At 42.9% G+C, this 27,382-nt stretch overlaps 1 protein-coding gene across 1 annotated transcript; it reads right to left on the reverse strand.

Annotated features, from left to right (window-relative positions):
• Nucleotides 1-27,382, reverse strand: LOC128826577 (butyrophilin subfamily 3 member A2-like). The gene is made up of 11 exons (XM_054009928.1): nt 27,260-27,382; nt 19,599-19,695; nt 16,061-16,423; nt 14,363-14,647; nt 11,321-11,422; nt 10,380-10,436; nt 6,717-6,743; nt 5,147-5,173; nt 3,909-3,929; nt 3,748-3,774; nt 1-1,856 (listed from the first exon to the last, which is right to left on the reverse strand). The coding sequence occupies exons 2-11, from the start codon at nt 19,663-19,665 to the stop codon at nt 1,249-1,251; spliced, it is 1,584 nt and encodes a 527-aa protein (XP_053865903.1). The 5' UTR covers nt 19,666-19,695; nt 27,260-27,382; the 3' UTR covers nt 1-1,248.

Genomic DNA, 27,382 nt, shown 5'->3' on the forward strand with positions numbered 1-27,382 from the left:
CACCAGGTTCCAACTGTTCATGAGAACACGACCCTACTGAAGATGTTTCCTCACTGAATGGATACAGAGAGCCTCTTTCCACTCTGCTATCCTGAAACCTGCTTTATCTCTATTCACAGAAAGGGCAAACCCCTGTTTGTTGTAATGTTCTTTTTTTCATTTCCAAGTGGTTTTGATTGTGTGCAGTTGTCATTGATGGTTTTCCATTGGAAGTCTTGGGATGGAGCAAGGCTACACAACTGAGCCTTGCATTGCATCACCGCCTAACCTGGGAGGGGTGACAACTCCTTGCTGTCCTAATAAGCCATCACTGAGGCACATTTTCCCCTGGTGACTAGTTTTACTTGAGTTCATAAAGCAAACTTTCAATATAAATACACTGTTAGTTAAATATTACGTGTACACATATCTCACAATGATTAGGAGTCTTAGTTACAAGCTTTCTGTAGATACCTCACATGTAACTGTTTATGGGAAAATATCCTGCAAGATATGTTTGGTGTAGTGAGTTTGTCAGGTCTGAGGTAACAGTTGTTTGCAAACAATGAGGGACCCTTGGTCAAGAAGCCTCTGTGTCATAGCACCTAAGCCAGACTAGCCCTTCCTCACAAAAAGAAAAAAAAGGAAGAAGGCACTACCCCCTTACACCCAGTAGTTACAGCACTCACCCAGGATGTGGGAGAATCAGGTTCAGTTCTCCACTCAGCCTGAAGTGGAGCAGGGACATAAAGCCAGGGCTCCACAACTCACATGAGCACCCTAACCTGTGGGCAATGCAATATTCTGGCACAGAGCTTACTCAATCTCTCCTGTTCAAGCTTTTCCATTTTGTATAACTAATTGAATGGTCATTGGCACCAGGACTGGAATGTAGATCACCCCCTTCGCTCGTGAGTGCCCCGACCACTGGGCTCAATGAGCATTGTATTGTTTTCCCTAACATATCAGTTTGGGGCTAATATCTCTATCAGGTTTGCTGATCCTTGGGAGACTGGGACATAAAAAAAATAAAATCCATTTCCAAAGATTTCACAGCAGACAATAGTCCTGCTAAGGTACAACTCTGTGGGGATGGATGCAAGGGGTAAGTGCATTCCCTTGGATGATTTTTTTTAAATCTGGGAGTGAGTTTCTTATGGCTGAATTTCAAGCCAGGAGATTTAGTAATTTCTTCTATCCCTGCTTTGGCCTTTTGTTCGGTTGTGGATGATCTTGCACTGATTTCCTCTCTTCTCCCATCTTCTCAGCTCAGGATGACAGGGAATATGGGTCATTGTCTCTATCCTGACAAACAGTCTGCATTGATAATTTCGTAGGGAAATCCCAGTCTCTGAGGGAGCAGATGCTGAGGACTTTCCCATTGTCTCTCCCCAAAGCATGACCAGGCCTGAGGAATGGATACACTTTCTCTGAATTGTCAAGAGGCATCACAAAAATATCAGCCAAGACGTTAACATTATAAAATGAAATTGTCCCTGCTTCTCTATCCAGATAAACCCCAATCACTGTCGGCCATAAATCCCACTCCCGGATTTTAGTGTTTGCCTCACTGGGGTGATATTGCCCCTCAGATCTCTGCAGGGACCAGCACCCCTCCACAGGGGGTTTCTCTAATTGTGCTGCTATCACTCTGTCCCTCACAGTCTCACTCAGCACCCCCAGCTCCCAGTCTGGTTCATCCCCCACCTCCACCTCCCAGTACTGCCTCCCACCCACAAACCCCTCCCTCCCCACTGCGATGAGAGGTCCAGAGAGGGTGGTCTGCTCTGGAGATTCAGGTTCATGCCAGACTCTTCTCCCATCCCCGGAAACTTTCAGTGCAGAATGTTTACAATCTGGATCCAGAGTGATGGGAACTGGGGAGAGAAACCAGAGCAAAGGTTAAAAAACATGGGCATGTCTAGTCTTGAGAAAAGAAGACCTGAACAAGGTCTGTAAATGTGCTAAGAGCTGTTATAAAGAGGCTGGTGATCAATTGTTCTCCATGTGGAGGGTTAATGAGATGGTTTGCTGCTGACAGGCCATTAAAGGACCTGAGAAAGGATAGCCTGCAATTTCCCACAGTGTAGAAGTTTGTGCTCAGAACAGCACTTATATTTGAAGCTGAGTGAATAATGATTCTGCTGTATGGGGGTTAACCGGAAAATTATTTTGCTTAGTTTTGAACCAAACCTGAATATTCTCCGTATTTCTCAATGAAACCAAAACCAAAACCAACAAGAACAAATCATTTCAGATTGAAAACTGCCAAGAATGAAACAAAATGAAAACCCTGAAACATTTTTTTCTTTTCTTTTTTTCCATTTTCTTTTGTTAAATTTTCAAGGGTGTTATATATTTTTTTTAATCTGAAAAAAAAATTGGGCTTCGGTTTTTCATTTTTTCTTTGTTTTTTTCTTTTCAAAAATAAATACGGCTAAATTGTGAAACAGCGTTTCAAAATGAAAACTCAGAATGTTTCAGTATGAAATGATAGAACCATTTCAACTTTTTTGAAAAAATACATTTTTATTTCACCAAAAACTATTTGCCAAATTTGACCCAAATTCATGATTAGTTTTGATGTTCTGAAAGATGCTGTTATTTGGCAAATGTACTGTTTGTCAAATATTTTCACTCAGCTCTACTTTTACCTCTAATATCATAGAGTTTAAGGCCAGAAGGGACCACCAGATCATCCCATTTGTCCTTCTGCATACCACAGGCCTCCTATGCCATACAGCATTTAAGGTGATGTAAATGAATTTGGATTATCATGGTACCTGTGGCAAAGTCAATACATTGCAATGGAGAATTTAGTCCCCTTTCACCAGGGCAAAAGTAACTTGTAATCATACTTAGTGAAGGACAGACCATTCATGAGACTTCTGTCTTATGTCTTGCAATGCACACAGTCGCCGGCCTGTCCCTACAGTGGTTACATGTGGCTATCCATACCTAATTTTGGAATATATGTTGCATTTCAAAATCTGGACTATTGGGTGCCTATTGTTTGGGGAGTGGGTGGTTACACAGCATTGATCAATATATGCTGGCTAGTACACATATATATTCTGCTGATAATACTACCCACAGTATATATTCCATTCATTTAAAAATTCATATTATTAAGCATTAATATAGAAGTTGTGAAGCCCAAATTGGCCTGAATCTTTACTAAAATCCTGTTAATTTATGCTAAGTATCTCATAAACCTTGCATTAGCTGAAGTAAACTTTGGCTTAAATAGGCAATCTGTCAGTATCACAACATATAATTGTTTCCATACAGCAACAGAAAGGATGTAACCCTTGCAAACCTATTTATCCTGGTACAAACTTACAAGGTGGCTTAATTCCCCATAGAACCTGGAATGCATGTACCCAGAACAAAGATTAGGGTGCATCATGGGACCAGAAAAACAAGATAAAATCTAATTGGTTGACTCTAGTTTTAAATGAGGCATATGGTACCTTTTACTGGTAAACAAATAGGAAAAAAAAAGATGGCTTTTGAGGTGTAACTTTGGGAAGCACACCTTCTGCATCAGGTGAACATAACATTGCTTTACAGGACCACTCTTGTACCATCTTTTTCCTGTACCATATTAATAAACCTAACTGACACTGGTTATTTGGTCTCTTGAGTACATTTTGTAATGAAATAAGGAACAAAAACGTGATCAAACAATTGACTATACAATTTATCAACACACACATTCGGCCCCAGTCTAGAGTCAGCATTGCCTATCAGTGCTGTCCCACTCACCCATGTAGCTTCGAGCCTTCCTGAAATCTGCAAACAAAGGAAAATGAATATGTTTATAGAGGCTGGATTGCCTGGACATTTGTAGAGAGAAGTGATGTCATTCTGGAGCAGATTAGAATTTGCATGTCTATGATATGCAACATAGAAACATATCATCTTACCTAATTCCACTGTCAGTCTCTCTGAAATGGAAAGAGATTGTGTTATTCCTTATAAATTATGCAGAGCTGGGCTGATCAATAGTCATGTGATCTCTTTAAGCATGTTTCTTCTATTCTCTCACTGCAACAGGAGAGAAGTCCCAGTCAGACACTGAGGAAAAGAAAATCATTTAACAGCTGTGAGATTGGAGGTCTGTGCTAATAACAATCATTTCCCAGTGATGGATTTGGTATTCTCTGTGTGATGCTGGGGCTTTACTCGTCCCATCAACATTAAAAAAGGGAGATTAAAGTATCCTCACAAGGTTAAAATATGTTTAAAGAAAATTCCTTTCCTCCACTACTGATAATTAGAGCTGGGCAAAATTCTTCAGACAAATAGTTTATTCAACGAAAAAGGCAGTTTCAGGTCAAGCAAAACTATTTGCTAATTTGGATGGAATTTGGTGAATAGTTTCAGCTAAAAAAGGGTTTTTATTTTCAAAAAAAGTAAAAATGTTTTTAAATTTAGCTCAATTCATATAAAAAGAACAAAATAAAAAGGGCAATTAATGCCTCAAAGTTAAACAATCTAAACAAAAGCAAAAAAAAAACGGGGGAAAACAATATTTCAAGTTGAGCAAAATGTTTCATTGATCTTTTTTTGATTTTTCATTTTCCCGAGAAAAACTGAAAAATTTGCATTTGGGTTTGACAAAAGCAATGTTTTTTTGTCAGATTTTTTGGTTTGGCCACCAAAATGAAAAATCAACTATTCACTCAGCTCTAAAAGTAATCCATGAGGTCATTAAAATGATGTGTTTCCGCTGTAGCTGAATAGGATTTAGATTAACTTGGAAAGGAATGGTGCTTAGGGTTCAGGATCTGCTCTTGACAAGAAAGTAAGGAGACTGTTAACTTTCTCATACCCACACATGGGGAAAAGAGTCCTGGAGCTACAAGGACACCACCAGCCCTTCTCTATGGCATCACAAAAATGTGACGGATGATCTCATGCTGAAGTCAATGTGACATCTATTTATCTAGGTGTGAGAGCTGGGAACCCTATGTCTGCTGGAGAAAACATGCATGCTGGGGTAGGGTTAGGTTTGGCTGTCTCAGATTTGGCTCACACTGTTCTCAGTCCCATGATCAGAGCACAAAGCTTGTAGCACAGACATTTCTGTAGCTACTCAGCACCATGTGCCACAGGCAACATCTGCTCAGTGACTCTCTAATGGGGCAACAGATGCACTTACCAATCCTCTTGCTTCGATCATGCTGTTCTGGGAAGAGAAGAAAGAAACACGTCACAAACTCAATGTGTGGAATTTGGATTAGAGCCATTTGAACCACAGAGCCATGTATCTCAGAACCAAAGATACATTGGGTGAGGTCCACAGATTTATATAGGTGCCTCACTCCCATTAAAATCAATAACAGTTAGACACCTAAATAATTTTGTGATTCCCATTTGTTGTAGTTAATGAACAAAAGCGGGGGCAACATGTGTAACATGAAGAAAGAGCTCCGTATGTCTGCAAAGTGGTGTATGTCCTTTATGGGACTGATTTGTAGCATTGTGAGAGAGACAAGGTGAGTGAGGAAATATTGTTCTTGGACCAACTTCTGTTGGTAACAGAGAGAGACTTTCAAGCTCCACAGAGCTGTGAAAGATATTACCTCACCCACCTTGCCTTTCTCATATTCTAGGACCAACACGGCTACAACAATACTGTAACATTATGAAACTACAAGGTCTTGTTTGAAGGGGCTTGTCCATTGAGTGCTTTTGTGGGTTCCTGAACTTACCATTCATCTTTAGGTTTCACACTGAATGTCTTGATTCACTTGTGAAGAGTGATTTCAGTGCATCTCTGCATAGAGCATTTCACAAAAGTCAATGCACAGTTTGGTATGATTCGTAGTCTCTGTTTAGCGCTCTGGGTCTGGAGATATCAGCAATCGGGGGTAGGGTTCCTTGACAAAACTGGGAGGGAGGCAGTGGACCCCAGGAATAAACTAACAGGGAATGTTGTTTGTGATGCATTGAAAATCATGTTAAATCGTGATCTATCACTTTAAATTCTATGGGGTTTTCATGATCCTGCCTGCAGACAGTATAAAACTGGTGATGAGAATGGGATCAGTTTCTCTGCTATGCTTCACTGAAAACAAACAGAGAAAAACATAAAATACTCCTACTGTCAGTTAATACTAACCTTATTTCTTACAATTCAGAATAACACACCAAACCAAAGACAAAGCAGGCTGCTTCTTATGGCAGAGACCCAACTCACCCCACTTTGCTCTAGCTGTCTGCACACTGAGTGCTGAAAGACCCAGATCACACACTTCCCAATCCCTACAGAGCCCACTGCTTCCAAGCAGGTGAAGGAAGCACTCTGAGAATTTAAAGTGATAGATCCCAGTTTTAACAGTTTTCAGTACACCACCTTGCTAAACAGGAGTGAGGTACATTCGTAGAGATGGGAGGGGTGTCCAGAAAAGAAACAACACTGTGTCAGGACTGAGGTGTATTCATAGACCATCATGGAAGAAGCTTGCCCAGCCCTAGCCTGCCCTGTGTGTGGCATTAGATAATGCTGTACATCCCTCCTTCCCATAAACACTACACTCACTAAACATTGCTGAGCATGTCACAGAAGACTTAGCTGCTGCATGTTCTGCTGTATATTCTTATTTCTGAGGGAGTGGGAAATGCACACAGAGATGATTAAAGATCATATGCACAGAGGAGGGAAATTGTCTATTTAATTATAACATGAAAACACAGACACAATTTTGCCAGGGGATTTATCAAAATACCTGATTCCAACTCCTTCTTTTGAGCCTCTGGAATAGGAGTGAGAAAAGAGTTAGCCACATTCTCTGCCATGCTTTGTACTACATACCTGTACATGTTAGATAACAATACTCCCCTCTCCCAACCACAGTGCAGGAACCAAGAACTTGCCTAGGAGCAGTGCTGTGTCAGTGTTATGCATGGCCATGCTAGCCACCTAGACTGGACCCCTGGGACCAGTCAGTGGCTCCTCAGACTGGCAAAGTGGGGACTGAGAGCTTGGTGGAAGCCACATATCCAGTCCTGCACCAAACAAAGTATCTCACACTGCTTCTCTGCAATCCCTTTAGCCAGTTACAGAAGGGCAGTGATGGAATAACTAAAGGAGACCCATCCAGCCTTCAGGAGGAATAGGTAGGATGGTTATTTAGTTAAGACAACAGGACAAGAAGCCAGGTCTCCAGAACTCTATTCCCAGCTCTGCCAAAGAATTGCTATGTTACCTCAGGCAAGTTCATTCCCTCTCTGTAATTCCTTATATTCATCTAACAGGGTAGCCTGCTCCTTAAGGGCCAAGAGGCCTGGGGTTAGCCAGCCATGTTCAAGCAGCCCCACTTGTGCGATAAATAATTGCATCTTAGCCAGAGAGGGCAGGGTTAATTGGGGTCAGGTGGCAGCTTGGAATGCCCGGGTCTTGGAAAAGGGCTGAGACAACCCAGTTTGCAGGAGGAACTCCAGGGAGCAAGGTTGGGGTCTTGACATAGGAGCTGAGGAGGGGCTGAGACTGTGGGAAGGAGCCTGGGAGTCAGGGCTCTATCCCAGAGCAAAGACACTTAAAAGATAGTCCAGAGGAACTGAGAAATGTTAATCAATATATGACAGGATAATATATTGATATATCACATTATCTGTATGTATTATACACACCAAATATATTAATACGTATTAAGCACACAATATCAATATAACATCACTATACTGTGTGTATATCTATCTATCTATCTTTATATATTTAATGCAGCCTTGGCATTAGAAAACAGAAAATTTGTCAAAGACAAAGTACATTAATGTTGTTCCCTGGTACAAGCTGGGGAGGTACCTTCATGGACCAGTACCAAAAGACTGGGAACAAGGGGTAGGAATTAATGATAAATTCTCAGACTGGAGAGGGGTAACTAGTGGTGTTCCCCAAGGGTCAATCCTTGGACCAATCCTATTCAACTTATTCATAAATGATCTGGAGAAAGGGGTAAACAGTGAGGTGGCAAGTTTGCAGATGATACTAAACTGCTCAAGATAGTTAAGACCAAAGCAGACTCTGACAAACTTCAAAAAGAACTCACAAAACTAAGTGATTGGGCAACAAAATGGCAAATGAAATTGAATGTGGATAAATGTAAAGTAATGCACATTGGGAAAAATAACCCCAACTATATATATAATATGATGGGGGCTAATTTAGCTACAACGAGTCAGGAAAAAGATCTTGGAGTCATCATGGATAGTTCTCTGAAGATGTCCACGCAGTGTGCAGAGGCAGTCAAAAAAGCAAACAGGATGTTAGGAATCATTAAAAAAAGGGGATAGAGAATAAGATTGAGAATATATTATTGCCCTTATATAAATAGATGGTATGCCCACATCTCAAATACTGCATACAGATGTGGTCTCCTCATCTCAAAAAAAATATACTGGTACTAGAAAAGGTTCAGAAAAGGGCAACTAAAATGATTAGGGGTTTGGAACGGGTCCCATATGAGGAGAGATTAAAGAGGCTAGGACTCTTCAGCTTGGAAAAGAGGAGACTAAGGGGGGATATGATAGAGGTATATAAAATCATGAGTGATGTGGAGAAAGTGGATAAGGAAAAGTTATTTACTTATTCCCATAATACAAGAACTAGGGGTCACCAAATTAAATTAATAGGCAGCAAGTTTAAAACAAATACAAGGAAGTTCTTCTTCACGCAGCGCACAGTCAACTTGTGGAACTCCTTACCTGAGGAGGTTGTGAAGGCTAGGACTATAACAGCGTTTAAAAGAGAACTGGATAAATTCATGGTGGTCAAGTCCATTAATGGCTATTAGCCAGGATGGGTAAGGAATGATGTCCCTGGCCTCTGTTTGTCAGAGGATGGAGATGGATGGCAGGAGAGAGATCACTTAATCATTGCCTGTTAGGTCCTCTCCCTCTGGGGCACCTGGCATTGGCCACTGTCAGTAGACAGGATACTGGGCTAGATGGACCTTTGGTCTGACCCGGTACGGTCGTTCTTATGTTCTTATGTAAAGCAAAGATAAGGAAAGGTACAGAAAAAGAAATTAAGGAACTGAGGTGAACTGGTGGGTTGGATTTTAGTGATGTGTACAGATTTTTGTAACTTGTAAAATCAACTAATAAATACTACCAGCTGAAATGTGTAACTTTCAAAGCACATCTTCTGTGTAAGGTGAATGTACAACATGGATGAGACAGTCTCCCAGAAACTGGTATTGTATTGAGCTTTTCTTCCTGTACTGTGCTATTATTATTATTATTATTTACTTTTGACTGACATTGGTTGTTTGGTCTCTTGAGTATATTTCATACCAAACAAAAGTGTGGTCAAGCTATTTAGTACACAATTTATCAACAGAACTGTTTTGGACTTTTCTTACCCAGAAGGGATCCAGAGTAGATATGACTTAACCAGAGGTCTATGATGTGCCTTAAGAAGCAATCAACAAGGGTGCTGGAGGTGAAGATGCTTGCAATGCCATGCTCTGATGCCCAGGGGTGATATGGGGGTGAGTGGAACTGCTTACAATTCTCTTAATTGTTATTCTCCCAATTCAATTCTTGATAATTAAGCCTACACATTATCAATAAATCCCCAGCCTGAGCATTAGCTAATGAGCAGGGTATCAAGAGCAACAAGAAATCTAGTATAGGTAACTGGTTAATTTAATTTACTTAACCAGTTTATGTTTTATGCCCCAGCGTTCTCACACACCACAGCCTTTTTGATTTTCTACTAACTATGTCTCACTGGCTAACGTGCAGCAAACCATAAATAAAATCAGACAGAATAAATGTTATTTTGCTGTCATCAAATCTGCTGAAACTCAAAATACATTTCAAATTCTGCAATTGAAAATCTGAGGAGCAGGGATTTATCAGCTCACACAGACCCAACACTGGATTTCTGAGATCTTGTGATGAATTCCCCAGTGCCTGGTTCTGGTTTTAATCCACTAGGAGACTTGCCAGAAGAGGCTTTATTGGATCAGCACTGAATCTTAATCATTGATAAAACTACTCAGAGTGGAAGGCCAGATTCTGCAGCCTTTACCCATTTTGAATGCTGTGTTGCTCCATGATCAGTCCCATTGAAATCCATGAGACAGTGAGGTACAATGCAGTGTAAGTAAAGCCTGCAGAATTAGGCCCAGAATCATCACCACAAAGATGAGCTCCTAGCTCAACCCCACCCCCAGCCAGGAAACGGAAGCACTGACTGTCAGGTTTTCTCTGCAAAGTACACATTTGTAAAGCTACCATAATCAATATGGGTAATGACCATGGGGAGTGAGGAAGCGACTCATTAGACAGCCCTGTTCCATTCAACACCTTAATCTACCCCAGCACTCACACAATTCTACAGAAAGAACAACAACAACAAAATAATAATAATGTAGGGAACATACCTAGAGATAATAGAGCATCCTCTTCACAGCTTTTCTTCTGAGAAACCTTTTGCTTCTCTATAAGATTAAGAATTAAACATTTAATTGATAATACAAAAGCTGTCTGAAGTTATAGTTATGATCAATAAAATAACATGAGATTTGCAATTACCAATGTCCAAAATTCAGTGACCCATACATGGCCAAGTATCTGGGACCCTAAGCACAGCAAGTGAGAAGTAATGGTCTCTGGCAGAGACAGGTTACTGGGCCAGATCGACCATTGCATGGGGATTCCTGTGTTTCACTTGGAAATGGAACTGCTGAATCTCTAAAAATAAACATGGCAAAAAAGCCAGACCTCCCCAGAGCTGGTATTGAAACCCCAGCCAGTTAAACCTGAGGAAGTCCCACTCCTCCAAAGTTTTCACAGGCCATAAGTCTGAGACAATCACCACACTCATCAGTATCAGACTAGGGCAGCATAAGAAATGCTAGACCTAAATGGAAGGGAGCTCCCCTGGGTAGATTTAATAAGAGACATTCTGAGAGTCAAAGGACTGGGACTGCAGTATATTCGGTCCCATACAAACATATATCAAAATCGGGTCCTTGTTGCAGAGAGCTGACAGTTTACAACATAAGACAAGAGGGATAAGAAAGATGGTGTTGGTGTTGGGGAGATCAATTGTGTATATATAATATACATATGTTCTCCCCAATATATATATGTTCTTCCCATTCTATATACACAATGCTAATAATTCTTTGCCATTTTTCCTGATAATTATTCTCTCTAAATCTGATATCTTTAGTTTTTTTAAATGAATCTTTTGCAGGATTGTTTTCTGAAACAAAATCATGGTAAACTATGTGAATTGTAAGACAGTCACTCCTATGTCCTTAGTCTAGCACCCAGGGCCTGGGATTAAAAAAAAAAAAGAATAACAGATTCCCATCACCTTTATATCCACGAAATGCCCAGGCTCCATTAGTAACAAGAAGTAGCATAAATGATATCCAGAATGCAGCCAGCCAGGGAGAAGTATGTGGGAAAATGTCAGCTGTGAAGCAAAGATATAACAGTGTATAAGGAACACAATCCCATCCCAGAGCTGGAGGAATGAGATTTTCCACCTCATTTGACTGTACAGTCATGGCTCAGTGATCCCCAGCAATTCCTAAGGATTGTGCTGTGTGTAGGGAAGAAGCTCTGATTGTATTTTCTTTGAGCTAGATTTGTAAAGGCATGAAGGTGACTAAAGATGCAGATAGGAATCTAGTGAGATTTTCAAAAGTGCCTAGACAGATAGATGCTTTTTGAAAATCCTAGTGAGCATCTATCTGCATCTTCAGGCACCTCAAAAAATTAACAAAATTATCTTTCTCTGTTCCACCTTTACATGGAAAGAGGCAGTGCTATTAGTGAATATAAATAGCCTGTGGATAGGGGGAAGCAGTAGGTGTGATATATCTTGATTTAATAAGGATTTTGACACAGTCCCACATGATATTCTCATAAGCACACTAGCGAAATGTGGCCTAGGTGAAATTACTATAAGGTGGGTGCACAACTGGTTGAAAGACCGTACTCAAGGAGTAGTTATCAATGGTTCACTGACAAACTGGGAGGTTGTATTTAGTGGGGTCCCAAAGGGGTTAGTCCTGGGTCTGGTACTATTCAATATTTTCATTAATGACTTGGATAACAGAGTGAAGAATATGCTTATAATATTTGCAAATGAGACCAAGCTCGGAGGAGTTGCAAGCACTTGGGAGGACAAGATTAGAGTTCAAAACAACCTTGACAAACTGGAGAATTTCTCTGAATTCAACAAGATGAAATTCAATAAAGATAAATGCAAAGTGCTTCACTTAGGAAGAAAATAAATAAATGTACAACTACAAAATGGGGAATAATTGGCTAGATGGCAGTACTGCTGAAAAGGATCTGGGGATTACAGTGGATCACAAATTGAATTTGAGTTTACAAACAAGTTGGATAAAAACCTGTCAGGGATGGTCTAGATTTACTTGGTCCTGCATCAGTGTAAGGGCTGTACTTGACTTCTCAAGCCCTTCCAGCCCTATATTTCTATGATTCTATGACACTATGTCTATCGCAGCGTGAGTAGCACACTCTGCAATCTGTAAGGGAGACTTAAATTTCTCCTTCATTTGTCACATGCTTTCTGCTACCTGAAATTTAAAAAGTCACATTTTGCTGTTTGTGTGTGGAAAGCCAAACATAGACAAAAGGAATACTCTCTCCAAAGGACAACTCCAGACCTAGATACAGCCGCAAAGGGGCTTTGGGAATATTTAAGCCTGAGGATCCAACACATCATGAGTTAAAAGAAACAAGGTTTTGTTTTGGTCACACATTTCTCATGACCACAAGTCAACAACAGAATTCTGTGCCCACCTGGCCAACACCCGCTGGCTCACTGGGTGTCCTCATTATCAGTTCCTCAAGGAACTTGAGAATGAAAAATGTCTTGACTGAGAATTTTTCCCCACTCAATCTTAATGAATGGGCTGGGCCTCTTGCACGTGGAATTCAGAGGCCAGCCAGTGGGCTTGGTACAAAAGGACTGTATGATTTCCAGCTCATGTAGATGTGTCTGCACTAGCCCTGCTTGAGTTAGTGTGCTAAAAATACCAGCATGGCTGGGCTAGCATGCGTGGCTACTTGTGTCAGTTGCTCTGAGTATGTACACAGGGGATCTGGATGGGTTGGTACTTGGGTGACTAGCCTCAGCTGCTGTAATTACTACCCCGGCTACACTGCTGTTTTTAGCACTGCTTGTGCAGAGCTAGTACAGATATGTCTATGTGAGCAGGAATCACACCTCCAACCTCAAATGCAGACATAACTCTATGCCACAGCCCTCACTGCAGGCCCCAGAAATGTCTTTCCAAAGCTACAGAAACATGGCAACAACTGATTATTGCAGTGGAGTTGGTCACAACCCCACCATTAATCTGTTACAGATTCCCTGTGGACAGTGGAAAGAATGATGAATATCTGCTGTTTTTGTGTTAATAAAGGAAAAAAAAACTAAACATGTAAAATGGAGTTTGGCTAAAGAGTCTCCTCCTGGCTTCTAGGGACACTCATGTCAGGCAGAGAGTAATACAACTTTATTTATTGTCCAGAACTATTACACACACAGTGAGTGTGTGAGACAATGAGTAAATTCTGGGCTCTACCTGATTTTGAGGAAGGGATCCAGTCTCAATTCCGATTGGGCACTGTACATGCTTTAACAAAGTTTAGAGACATGACAGTGCTGGCATAGGGAGGGGAAACTGGAAGAGTCTCCCAAGAAAAGTGATGGTACAGCCCCTATGACTGGTGACATAGTGAAATTCACTGGACAACCCCTGGAGAATACACTATTGGAGACCATCCTGCACTGGCCCCAGTGGAAGGATGAGATGGGGTCTAATTCTGTTTTCAGTCCTGCACAAAGACTGCCCAGTAGGGATCCCAGTGAGACCATTTCTGGTCCCCCAAAAGCTCTCCCATTTTCAGCTGCGGCCATTGGTGGCGACGCTGTTCAGAAATAGAAACAAATGCAGAATTTTCCAAACAATCTGGGGAATAAGAGGCCTGGGTGATGCCAAAGGCTGTAGAGAGGAACCTTGTACCTCTAAAGTGCTTGTTCCAGAGGGGTCAGGGAACAGGATATGGAGCCTTTCAACTCTCAGTAGCTATCTTCAATCAAGCCAAGTGCTGTAACGAACTAAGGTTGCTACCACTGGATGGCTCTTTAGTGGCCTCTTTGTGCATTTAGTTGGTGGATCTCAGTTCAGTTCTTACAGGTTAGGTGTCCACATTACAGAAACCTGCACCACCAGTGGCAGCAGCAACAAAAGGGAGAAAATTGTCAACTGTTTTTCTTCCTAAGCTACCTGAAATAGACTGAGGTGCAAGTTCCAAATGAGGTAGGCCCCCTCCTCTCTTTTATACCCCTCTCCCTGGGATGGGAGTGACTCACCTGAGAGATGAATGGCAGATTCTCGCTCTGTCTTCAGTAAGTCATTCCGCACTATGCAGATAATCTCTGCTAGGGCCTCTCCTCCTGGGACAGTGACATGGCCAAGAACATTATATAGACTTTCATTGTCCTGAGTCATTCCAATCTTGGACTCCAGCGCCAGACTCTGCCCTTTGTTTCCAACCCACTGGAGTTCAGGTTTGGGGAACCACCCTGTGGATCTGCAGGCCAGCCCGATCCCCTGACCTTGGGGACCCAGCACATCAATGAACACTGGGGCTACAGCTGCAGATAAAGAGAGAGAGAAAAAATTAGATTCTTGATAACCAACACTCTGCTGCTGACTAGTAAATAACTCTGTAACCCACTGACAAAGTGTGTGTCCAACCCTCTCCTGTGGTTGGTCTAGATGACTTCTTTATATCATGATGCTGGAATTTTCATCCTGACAAGTGGTAAGATGATGGAGTAGACAAATCAATCAATCGATCAACATTTTTTTACATATCTCTAACATATTAGCCTCAAGAATCAAAAAGGCCTTTGCCAATGTAAAGCTTTGCATATTTAAAGATCACCCACTGCTTAAGTGCAGCCACTTCTGGAGCGGAAATACAATGGATGTTGAACAGACACACTGCAATACTATACTTCAATTTAAGTCAGAAGGTGCAGCATGCTGACCCAGCCTGTATCTCTGCACTTATTTCACAGGGCACACTCCTAAATTCCCGAAGTGGTGAGGACAAGTTTAATGAAAAAGGCAACACCTTCTGCGGTACATTGCCCCAAAGACTGCACTGGGGTCAGTACTCAGAGGGAACAGCAAACCTTACTGAGTCATTCACCCCATTCCCTGCAGCACAGTGCCCCTTAGCACCATGTTTGGACATTGGGATTAGTTAGTACTGGGACTGGTCTTATCCCTGGAGGAGCTGTTGCTGTTGCAGAGAAGGATCTTAAACTCTATGACAGAATACACTCCTGTATTCACACCCTACACACTATTGTAATAAACTCTGTACAAGGTTTGCTTTGTAAGGTATCATTTAAAAACAAATAATTTGCTGGTCAGTTTTACTCTGATAAAATATGTGTGGCAACATTCCATGTGAAGTTCTAAGATTTCCCATTAGGATGTGAAGAATATATGTTCAAAACTCATGTAGCACCAAAATGGTCAAACAGACCTGTCTTGAAGAAAGGAGTGTAAGTCTGCCTTAATTTTCATTTAAGCAGTAAACAAAGTTATCAAGAAGGAAGTGGGGCACTGAAACTGTAAAAAGAAGGGGCAAACATCCTCAAGACACCTCCCTTTCTCTCCCTGACTGTCGCTGGCATTGCTCCTAAGAAGGCAAAGAAAAACAGCCATTGGACTGTCTGGGAGAGGGCTGGACAGTGCAGGACATATATATGTGGAGGCAAGTTGGTGACTGGGAGTCTGTTGGGGTCACCCTTCGGTACAACCCAGGCTGGTGAGACCCAAGGTGTGACTGGCAGGTTTCAGTTACACAAACACATGGGGGATGCAGCTGTCTAGTTGTGAGCAGTCCATGTTGTAGGTTACAACAGCAAGGCATTGCAAGGCACTCCAGGTTACAGGGTACGGCAGGACACAGTCCCCCACTGATCTTCATTGTACTGTGGTATGGCACAGACCCCCTGATTTCCAAATAAGCTGACCCTGAAATATCTCACCTGCAATCTGTAGCTCAGTGTTGGCTTCGTGACTCCATGTAGGAGACTTCACAAAACAGATATATGTCCCGGCATCTGTAACATGGAGCCTCTTGAGCTTCAGTGATACATTCCCATTCCTAAATTCCTGCTGGAACATCTCTGTCCTTCTCTGGTAGTTGTCTCCTGAGATGTCCAGGTTAGGTTGATTTTTGTACTGATGTACGTTTACATATCCAGCTTCACTGTGTGTCCCTTCAATTTTTGACCACAGCACTTCCGTGTCTACAGGCCAAGTCCTGGGCGACAGCTGACAGGGTAACACCACATCCTGACCAACAATCCCTACAACAGGGTAGGGTGATCCAGACAGGGAGAATTTCTCTGTAAGAAACGTTCCCAAGAGTGGAGTGAAAGGGACATTCTGTTCATGGGAGGAGAGTTATTCACCAAAAATTAAATGTTCATAGATTCCAAGGCTGTAGAGGATCTTTGTGATCAAAATGAAGATATCCAGTTACAACAAGGGTGGGAATTAGACACATATGCAGAACACAATTGATTAGCAGTACATCACCATAACCACTCAGCTACTTCATCTGATAACCTCAGAAATGTAAGTGCTCAGAGGCGTTCAGCTGACCCCAATCTGTACAAATGTGTGTGAATATTCCATCAGGTATTACCAATAGAGCTGACTGAAATGAGTTTTGTGGTTGGGTGGTTAAATCAAAAAATCTGTTTGGGGTTTTTGTTTTGTTTTTTGGTGGTATTTTTTGGGAGGTTTTCTCTTTAAAAAAAAGAAATATAGCTAAATTTCTAAACAAAATATCTTTTAAATAAAAAGTTGAAACCTTTCATTTGAAAATATTGAAACAAAACATTTCAACTTTTTTTAAAAAATGTTTTTTTTTTCTTTTTGGCCCAAACAGAATTCTGGAATAATCTGGGTCAACCCAAAACTGCCTTCTTGGTGACTAAACTATTTGCCAAAAGATGTTGGCCTGCTCTAATTCATAACCCCTTTTTACTCCCTTGGTCACACACTCTTCTGGAGGGGTCAATCTTTAGTGATCATTTTTGGCTATTTCCAGACACACATAGCCATGTGCTCTCACTTGCTGCTGTGTATGAAAATCTCTGCTGTTGATCTGATCTGATCCAGGACATCTCTCTGTAAAATCTATGATTAATTTTCCTCTGTCTATCACACTGGTGTCTGTGACCTGTCCCTACCCAGCTTATTAGATCTGAAAGAACAATGAACAAGACTGATGGATGAAGACTGACCCTGCAGCCTCTTTTCACCCAGACACCAGCATTTCCTTCTATAGCCGTTGCAGATGTCAGTGGTGGAAGAATTTGTGCTGTGAAACCCAATGCATATCAAGGCTTGTGCATTCTCACTGAATCCAAGGGGCAGAGCCTCTATGCCGAAGGAGAGGGCTCTCCCATCTGCATAATCATTCCACTTCTCTGAGTGGCGGTAGCTATGTCAGCGGGCCAGCTTCTCCTGCCTACATAGCAATGTCCACAGCAGTGCTTAGGTTGGTGTAACATACTTTGCTTAGGGAGGTGGCTTTTCCATACCCGAGTGAGTTGTTATACTGATGGAAATGCTAGTGTGTGCAAGCTGTAAGTGTAAACTCCACTCACTCCCCCTCTAGTGGTGCAGGGGCTACAGGCAGAAGTGGATGAGACTACTGCAGCCTCAGCTATCAGAAGAGTGTCACTTAGCTCAGGAATAGCAGCTCATGGTTTCAGAACTCTAAGTCCCCATTCAATCCCTACTGCCAGCGATTGACCCTACGGTGTGGTGTTACCTAAGGAATCAAATTACTTTTGCAAATGGCAGCACAGTGCGATAACACTCCCTGAAAGGCAGTTCAGAGTGTAAAAACTACAGGATCTAACCTCACATTGACAACTCTATGTCTGCTGCTCAGACATGAGTCTCTTGTCCCCAGATGTTTTAAGGACTGCTTCTGCCTTGCAAGATGAAGAGGCAAACATTTTATAATGGCCTCTTCAATCAATGGCCTGTGCTATACTGGAGGTCAAACTAGATGATCATAATGGTCCCTTCTGGCCTTGGAATCTATGAATCTATGTGACTGAAGAGCCCTTTTTTAAATAGTTGTTCCCCTGCAGGTACTTACAGACTAATCAAGTTATCCCATAACCTTCTCTTTGTTAAGAGCAAAAGACTGAGTTAATTGAGTCCATCATATAAGGCAGTCCTCTAATCCTTTAACCATCTTATGGCTCTTCTCTGAACCCTCTCCAATTTATCAACATCCTTCTTGAACCACACACCAGAACTGGACACAGGATTTGAGAGAGACAAGGTGGGCGAGGTAATAGCTTTTATTGGACCAACTTCTGTGGGTGAGAGAGACAAGCTTCCGAGCTTATACAGAACTCTTCTTAAGCTTGTTTCTCTCACCAACAAAAGTTGGTCTAGAATCATAGAACATTAGGGTTGGAAGAGACCTCAGGAGGTCATCTAGTCCAATCCCTTGCTCAAAGCAGGACAAACACCAACTAAATCATTTCAGCCAGGGCTTTGTCTAAAACCTCTAAGGATGGTGATTCCACCACCTCCCTAGGTAACCCGTTCCAGTGCTTCACCACCCTCCTAGTGAAATAGTGTTTCCTAATATCCAACCTAGACCTCCCCCACTGCAACTTGAGACCATTGCTCCTTATTCTGTCATCTGGCACCACTGAGAACAGCCGAGCTCCATCCTCTTTGGAACCCCCCTTTAGGTAATTGAAGCCTGCTATCAAATCTCCCCTCATTCTTCTCTTCTGCAGACTAAATAATCCCAGTTCCTTCAGCCTCTCCTTGTAAGTCTAGTAAAAGACATAACCTCATCCACCTTGTCTCTCTCATATCCTGGGACTGACCCAGCTACAACAATACAGTATTATAGAGTGATTACACCAGTGCCAATAACAGAGGTAATGTAACCTCTCCACTCCTACTTGAGAGACCTCTGTTTATGAATCCAAGGATCACATTAGACCTTTTTGGCCAGAGTGTAACACTTGAAGCTTATGTTTCAGCTGATTGTCAACCAAGAACCCTGAATCTTTTTCAGAGTCTTTGCTCCCACAATAAAGTCGCCCATCCTCTAGGTACAGCCTGTGGTCTTTGTTCCATTTCCCTTTACCCATCTTGTAATTTAATTCCATCCCTGCCCCTCCCCTCTCCAGAACTGCCTCTTTCCAAAGCATCCCACTCTGTCCGGAAGTTCATGGGGCCTAAGACCACAGGGTCTCCAAATCCCACTCCATGGCAGGGTACTGGTGTTGTGGGACACTGGTGGGGATTGTATGAGGAGGTTGGACAGTTCTTGCTCAAGTTATGTTGTTTCTGGATTATTTCACTTGATGCTGACAGCACTTGGTGCTGATATTAGTTTACTTAAGAGTATGTTTTAAATCCATTTCCCAGGGTGCCCAGGGCAATGGAGGGGCACTTTTTATTATTCTAGTTTGTGAAAGCCCAAATAAATAAGTTAAAGGGAAGAAAGTGGATTTAAAGTGGTTTTACCAGAAACAGAATGGGTCAGCAGGAGGAGAATTCCCAGGAAGTCTGCACAGAGCTGTCGTGGAGCCATCAGGGTAGGTGGGATTCATCGGGCAGGGTCCTGAAAGGGAAAGAGCAGTGAAAATAAGACCCCACTATGGGGATACCATATGAGGGGAGCCACAGGTCTCGTGCCCTGTATGTCTGTCTGACTCAACATGGTCTACTCAGACTCTATAATCAGAAACCAGCATTTCACCAGGAACTGGCGAGGGGATTGTCCCTGTTATGCTGTTCTGGGTCTTTCTCAATTTTACCCAGAAGGGACTGTAACTGACACAAGGGACTTCACGGAAATAACAGCTTCTGCCCCATTGAAAACAATGAGTCCCAACAGAACCAATAGAAAACACATTCTAGCCAGAGTGCAGAGGGGGTCATATGAGCTCTTCGCATGTGAGTGTATAAATCCCTGGAGTGAAATGGACCCAGGAGCCCAATATCTACTCCAATATCTTACCTCTGATGCTGGCCAGCACCTGCTGCTGGAAGCTGCATGAAACCCTGCAATAAGTAGTTATGGGATAAGGTGACTATTAAAGAGCTTTATTCCCAGCCCCCGTCAGTTACAGCCAGGCTCATACACTGAAGCTGGAGGACTTATAACCCCTCCAGAACCCTTGGGGTTTTTGTTTTAGTCGTTAACCCTTATTGTTGTAATTCTTGACCCTTCTAGAGAGCCAGGGACCGCCTTCTCCATTGGTACTTTATTCCTCTCTCTAGTGAGCCACTGCATTGTGGGGGACCCTCCCTCCAATAAATCTCCCTTAGGCCTCCTCAGTGCTGCTTCCTATGTCACCAGAGGTACATGAGGTCTTCCTCTCCTCCCTCCTCCCCAGAGCTGGGCATGTGCTCTGCACATTGCTCCCAGCCCCCTGGCACAGAGACTGGACTTTGGCTGCCCAACAGAAAGCACTTTCTGTTATCGCTCAGCAGCCCAGCCCCAGAGCAAAGGGTAAGTGTCTGCTCATGTCTACTGACAGCTTGAAACAAGAGCTGTGGTGTGGGGGAGGGAACCATCCTGTGCATCTCCAGGGGGTGTTAACACCAAGCCCCTGCTGCTGTGGGTAATCCCGCCAATGATCTGTGTGTGCGGCAGAAAGAAAGGGCTCAGCCCATCAATGTTAGTACATCCACCCAGCTGCTGGAGTAAGTACTGTGGACTCTACTGCTGCCTCCACCGAAGAAAGACGGGATGCTGCTTGGTCCCTGTTTATGGGTAGGAAAGCCCCCCTGTCACTGCCACTCCAAGTGGAGGCAGGACCACGGTGTCACGATATTTGAGTTCATTAAACAACAAACCAGTGAATGGGAAAGGAACAAAACTTTTCTTAAATAAATTAGAGAGTGTCTGTGGTGAACTCCTGTGCACAGATAGCCTGTGTTCTCCACCCCTGATCCCAGGGCATGCTGCAAAATCACCATATAGCCTCTCTAAATTATAAACTTGCACAAACATATCTCTACATCTTCCCGCTGAAAAAACAAAAAGCAAAGAGACAAACAAAACCAATTTGCTCCTACATATAAACAGCTAACAGCTATCTAATAACATATACATTACAAAAAGAGCATAAGCTTTCGTGGACTACAGCCCACTTCTTCGGATGCATATAGAAGAAGTGGGCTGTAGTCCACGAAAGCTTATGCTCTAATAAATTTGTTAGTCTCTAAGGTGCCACAAGTACTCCTGTTCTTCTTTTTGCGGATACAGACTAACACGGCTGCTACTCTGAAACCTGTCATATACATTACACTCTCAACCCAACCAGTACATTTCCATAAATTCAATGTGTCAACTACCTAGAGAGGAGAAGTTATCAGCACATAAAGCTGGAGTGAATTTTACTACTCACTTTCCTCAAATACCCGTTCTCCAGGCAAGTTAGCAAGTCGTTATGTGTCTTTCAGTATGTTTAATTTCCCTCTCTGGTCTTCTTAGGATCAGCCTTTCATTACAGTGTGAGCAGAAGTGAAAGTAAGCCGGTACGGTCCGGTACGGCATACCGGCAAGAGCCGGAACGCTGGGCAGGACTAGACTGGCTTCCACAGGCTGGCGATTTAAAGCGCCCAGGGCTCCCTGCAGCAGCAGGAGCCCCGGGCCCTTTAAAACGCCTCCTGAGCCCCGCTGCTGGGAGCTCCAGACCTTTAAAGCTCCGCCCGAGCCCCACTGCCAGAGCTCTGGGGTAGCAGCTGCAGGGCTCCGGCGGTGATTTAAAAGACATGGGGTTCCCCACAGCGGCTGGAGCCCCGGGCCCTTTAAAGCACCACCTGAGCCCCACTGCTGGAACCCCGGAGTAGTGGTGGCAGGGCTCTGGGGGTGATTTAAAGGGTCAGGGGCTCCGGCCACTGCGGGGAGCCCCGGGCCCCTTAAAGTGCCGCCCAAGCCCCACTGCCAGAGCCCCGGGATAGCAGGACTCCAGCAGTGATTTAAAGGCCTACCGCAGCCCCAGGCCCTTTAAATCTCTGCCGGAGCCCTGGGGTAGCAGCAGCAGCCAGGAGCCCCTGAAACTCCATCGGCGATTTAAAGGGCCCGGAGCTGGTAGCTCTGGGGGTGATTTAAAGGGCCCAGGTATTAAAGGGGGGAGGGATAGCTCAGTGGTTTGAGCATTAGCCCGCTAAACCCAGGGTTGTGAGCTCAATCTTTGAGGGGGCAATTTAGGGATCTGAAGCAAAATCTGTCTGGGGATTGGTCCTGCTTTGAGCAGGGGGTTGGACTAGATGATCTCCAGAGGTCCCTTCCAACCCTGATATTCTATGATTCTAAAGGCCTTGCCTCTTCTGGTTGAGGCCATGCCCCCTGCTCAGGACTCCAGCGTACCAGTAAGTCCTTTAAGTTACTTTCACCCTGAGTGTGAAAGGTTCTCTTGTTGCTTGCCCATTTCTCCTCTGTCCTTTGATGATAAATTATGAATTGGTTGGTAAATGCCAAAGTTCACATCTATTGTCAATGTTCTGGAACTTACTCTTAGATCACTTCAATTACACCAAAATTTGTCCCCCTGGTCTGTCTGGACTACATAAGACCTTGGCTGCAGCTGTTCTTTAATGGAACCCCATTGGCAGCAAGTATTAGAGGTGTGATTCCTCAGTCACACTCTATCACCTAGGTTAAGAGATGGGAGATCACAGGCCCTTTTGCCAAAATAATATTTCTTCGTCTTCTGATTTTCTTTAATCTTCCATATGGTTTCATCATCATGAGATTTCAGCAAGTTATCAGTGACTGGTAAATTAGATCTGATCATTCTTCTCATTAACAGCTGAGCTGGAGAAAAGCCATTCTCCAGAGGTGTACTTCAGCAAACCAATAAAGCTTTATGAAAATCACCCTTAATGTCAGAAGTCTTTTTCATAAGATTCTTTACCATCTGTATAGACCTTTCCACAAGTCCATTCATTTGTGTGTGATGTTTTGTGATGAAAATCCCAATTGATGGTAAATTGCCTAAAATCTGCACTGGAAAAAATGCGGCCCATTATCGCTAAAGATTTCATCTCTGGAGAACATTCCCTTCGTGACAGCTATCACTGACTTATTAATAGTGCTGTGCAGTGAGCAAATTTCTGGGCACAGAGAATAATAATCTGCAACCATTTAGTAATCATCTGATTGCCAGGGAAATCAGTCATAGAATAATAGAACCATAGGGTTAGAAGAGACTGCAAAAGTCATCTAGTCTAACCCCCTGCCAAGATGCAAGATTTACCTACCTTCTCCTAAGGCATTTGTGGAATTGGGTGAGGTCTCAGTGGCTCTGCCTGTTGGCATGTCTTGTATTTTAAGAATGAAAAGCAATTTTCTACCACATTAGTAACATCATGATTGATCCGTGACCAATACAGCACCTCTCATGCCCAATGTTTGCACTTCTCAATCACCCCATCTATCTCAGTAAGTTCTGTAGTTCCAATAGTCTCTTATACTTGGACAGCAACTGCTTATTTCTCTAGGCCACACATTACATATCACTTCTTTAAAGATCCCCAATGATTAATCTTTCTCCATTTCCTCTCTTATCTGTTGCAGTCTATTGTTAGCTCTGGGAATTGACTTTGCAATCAGATCTACCTGGGCTTGCATATCTATCTCTAAGTCTTCTCTCGTTTCGTAGTTGGAGTCACCACTCTGGAAAGTGCGTCTGCAGTGACCAAGCATTTTCTGGGCATGTGGGTCACAGCCAAGTCATATTTTGTAGCTTTATCATCATTCTTTGAATCCCTAGATACAGTCATTTAGCAGTTTGACAAATAATACTATCGGGCCATGTGGTCTGTTTCAACATCCATTTTCTGGCCATATATATTTTGATTGAGTCTCTCACAGGAAAACAATATTTCTAAAAGCTCCTCAATCTGTGCATATCTGGTTTCTGCCTCTGTCAGTGATTTGGATGTGTATGTCCTGGTGGCCAACAATCATTGTGTTTCTGTAAAATCACTGCACCTAACTGACACTATGAAGCATATGCTGAAATTTTAATAGGCCTGCCTGGGGTGTAGAACTCAACACTGGCTCTTGTATCAGTTGTTTGAAACCTTCCCACAATTACTCCTGTCATGCAGCCCAATACCATTCATTTTTATTTTCTAGGAGTTTCCTCAAAGCTGGTGCTTTTGTAGATAAATGAGGTATGAGTTTTCCAAGACAATTAGCCATTCCCAGGAACCATTGGCCATCTTTCTTTGACTGGGGATACAGCATCATTTCAATGGCTGAAACCTTCCTTTTATCAGGTTTTATGCCTTCGTTGGAAATTAATATCTCCAACAAAAATCATCTCTGTAACCCCTAAAACACATTTCTCCCTGTTTAGTTTCAAGTTTGCAGCTCTAGTTACATCCAAGACTTGTCAAAGTCTACAATCATGTTCCTCTTTAGTTGAGCCCCAGATGATGATATCATCCACTGTGGTGGTGACACCATTAATATATTCATAGATCATATTTATGATTTTATGATAAACTTCTGGTGCTGAAGCTATGCTGAAGGTTAAATGTAAGAACTTTCCAAAACGGGTATTAAATGTACATAGTTCTGAGCTTTGTTAGAATCATAGAATATCAGGGTTGGAAGTGACCTCAGAAGGTCATCTAGTCCAATCCCCTGCTCAAAGCAGGACCAACCCCAACTAAATCATCCCAACCAGGGCTTTGTCAAGCCTGACCTTAAAAACCTCTAAGGAAGGAGATTCCACCACCTCCCTAGGTAACCCATTCCAGTGCTTTACCACCCTCCTAGTGAAAAAGTTTTTCCTAATATCCAACCTAAACTTCTCCCACTGCAAACTTGAGACCATTACTCCTTGTTCTGTTATCTGGTACCACTGAGAATAGTCTAGATCCATCCTCTTTGGAACCCCCTTTCAGGTAGTTGATAGCAGCTATCCATTGCCCCCTCATTCTTCTCTTCTGGAGACTAAACAATCCCAGTTCCCTCAGCCTCTCCTCATAAGTCATGTGCTCCAGACCCCTAATCATTTTTGTTGCCCTCCGCTGGACTCTTTCCAATTTTCCCACATCCTTCTTGTAGTGTGGGGCCCAAAACTGGACACAGTACTCCAGAGGGGAATAGAGGGAAATGATCACGTCCCTCGATCTGCTGGCAATGCCCCTACTTATACAGCCCAAACTGCCATTAGACTTCTTGGCAACAAGGGCACACTGTTGACTCATAAGTTCTTGAGTTAATTTAAGCACTGAAATCCTGAGGTGGCATCCAATTACTGAAATCTTGTACATTTGCAAATTCAGTCATAATCTCTTCTCTGGCTGGCAGTTTGAAATATTCTCTTTTAATAGCCTTATTGAAGTTTCCTGGATCTAAGCATATGTGTAACTAGCAATTATTTTTCTCCACAATGACTAGGGAGCTCACCCATTCCATTGGCTCCTCAATTTTTTTTGTATTACTTGCATTGCTTCCATACATTCAATCTTAGCCTTGAGTTTATCATGAAGTGCAAATGGCCCCTTTCTACATGGATGGATATCTGGAGGGCCTGCTTGTTTATCTGGATTATGTACACGTACAAGAAATGTGCATCTCTGAAAGGTCTCATTCCTTTTTGGCATGTAATGTTTCTCACAATTAGTCAGTACTTGAACTTAACTTCATGCTTTCACCCTCTTCAAACTTAAAGTTGTTATAAATATCCAGTGCTTCCTCCCCAACAACATGCAAAAAGATCGATGACTGCACTTTATCATTTTTCTCCTCTGTCCCTACAGCTGACAATTACAATTCAAATCTCTGTCAGAATTTTTTCCAGTTCTCTGCAACATTACCTGACAATTGTAGACTGGAGGCAGGTTCTTAAACTAGTCAAGCAGCTATTGGGCTCTTAAAATACATACAAAAGCTTCTGTTTCTTCCCTGTTTTTCTCCTTCTCTGCTCCACCTGCTCCTCTTTCCTCTGCTTTCAGTTTCAAACACAGGAGTTAACCTCAAGGTGACTGCTGCAGTCTCCTTCTCATTCGGCACTTCTGACACCATGGAATGATCTTGGGGTCCATTAAACAACAAACCGGTGAATAAGAAAGGATTAAAGCTTTGATTAAAAAACAAACTAGAGAGTGTGTGTGGTGAACACTGTGCTCTGCATCCCGGCTTCTAGGGCATGGCTCAAAATTCCTATATTCATAATACTGTCCCTTATGATGAAAGCTCTCTAAATTATAATCTTGCACAAACATATCTCTACACATGGCACAGGAATGGGGACATAGGAGTGAAGCCGCCGAGTTCCCCACCCTCCCCTTGACCCTCCTTCCCCTGCAGTGTCATGGCTGGCACGTGGCTCTGGATTGCCTTATTCCAGCCCAAACAGAACAACACACAGGGCAGCTCTCACATCACCAGAACTTCCTGTTTTCTATCCAGGTCTCCCTCTTGGGACAGCAGCCCAGCTGTTGGCTCACAGAGGCCTCTTCCAGCTGTGACCCAGAAACTCTTGCTAGTCTTTCCCCCCAAAGCTTCACAGCACCATCTGGCTGAGTGACATCTCTTAAGGGTTTTGTGGTGTACTGAGGACAATGCTGGAATTATTAACTATCACTCTGAGAATGGTGGGGTTTCCTTGTCCTGCTTGCAGGTTAGAGAGCTTTGTAGGGAAGCATGCAAGTAGCATCAGTCTCAAAAGACCCAGCCTAGAGCAAAGTGGCATGAAAGGGGTCTGCCATGGGGAGCAGCCTGATTTGTCACTGTCTGGTTTTGGTTACTGGGTGTTATTGTCCTGGCTTCTAAGAATGAGCAGTGTTACAGTGCAACCTTCCAGCAACAGTATTTATGTTTTTATCTAACTTCTCTCTGTGTGTGCCGTGAACATAACAGACATCACTGAGGCAGGGCTGTGATTCTTTGCTAGAAATCATGTGGCAAATCTATATGCCCTGTTACACCCCTCTATCAAAAGGTCTTGACTTCCACTCACAAACACCACAAGGCAACATGATACAATAAGTAAATTAAGGACAGAGTAAGGAATCACACATCATTGGGGTATGTCCCTCACTGATGATGGGAGATGGAAATGAACTGTCACGCAGGTGAAAATGTTCCCAGGGACAGTTACAGGCTGCTTGGAAAAGTGTGCAGGCCCAGCGAATGAAGGAGAGGAACCTACCTCAATGCTTCAAAATGTCCCTTGAGCTGGAAGAGTCTCAATTCAGCCATCCATGAAGATAGCTCCTGTGTCACACTAAAAACCCAACAAACTGAAATGGGAAATGTGCATGAGGAACGAAGA

Source organism: Malaclemys terrapin, chromosome 20 (genome assembly GCF_027887155.1).
Source record: "Malaclemys terrapin pileata isolate rMalTer1 chromosome 20, rMalTer1.hap1, whole genome shotgun sequence".
Lineage (NCBI taxonomy): Eukaryota > Metazoa > Chordata > Testudines > Emydidae > Malaclemys > Malaclemys terrapin.

Coding starts and splice junctions, on each gene's coding strand:
- LOC128826577 (XM_054009928.1), bottom strand. CDS start 19,665: ATGGCTCCACGACAGCTCTGTGCAGACTTCCTGGGAATTCTCCTCCTG. Junction 11,423..14,362: donor ATCTGCCATTCATCTCTCAG/GTGAGTCACTCC, acceptor TTTGCTTCACAG/CTGACATTTTCCCACATACT. Junction 3,775..3,908: donor GAGACTGACAGTGGAATTAG/GTAAGATGATAT, acceptor CTTTGTTTGCAG/ATTTCAGGAAGGCTCGAAGC.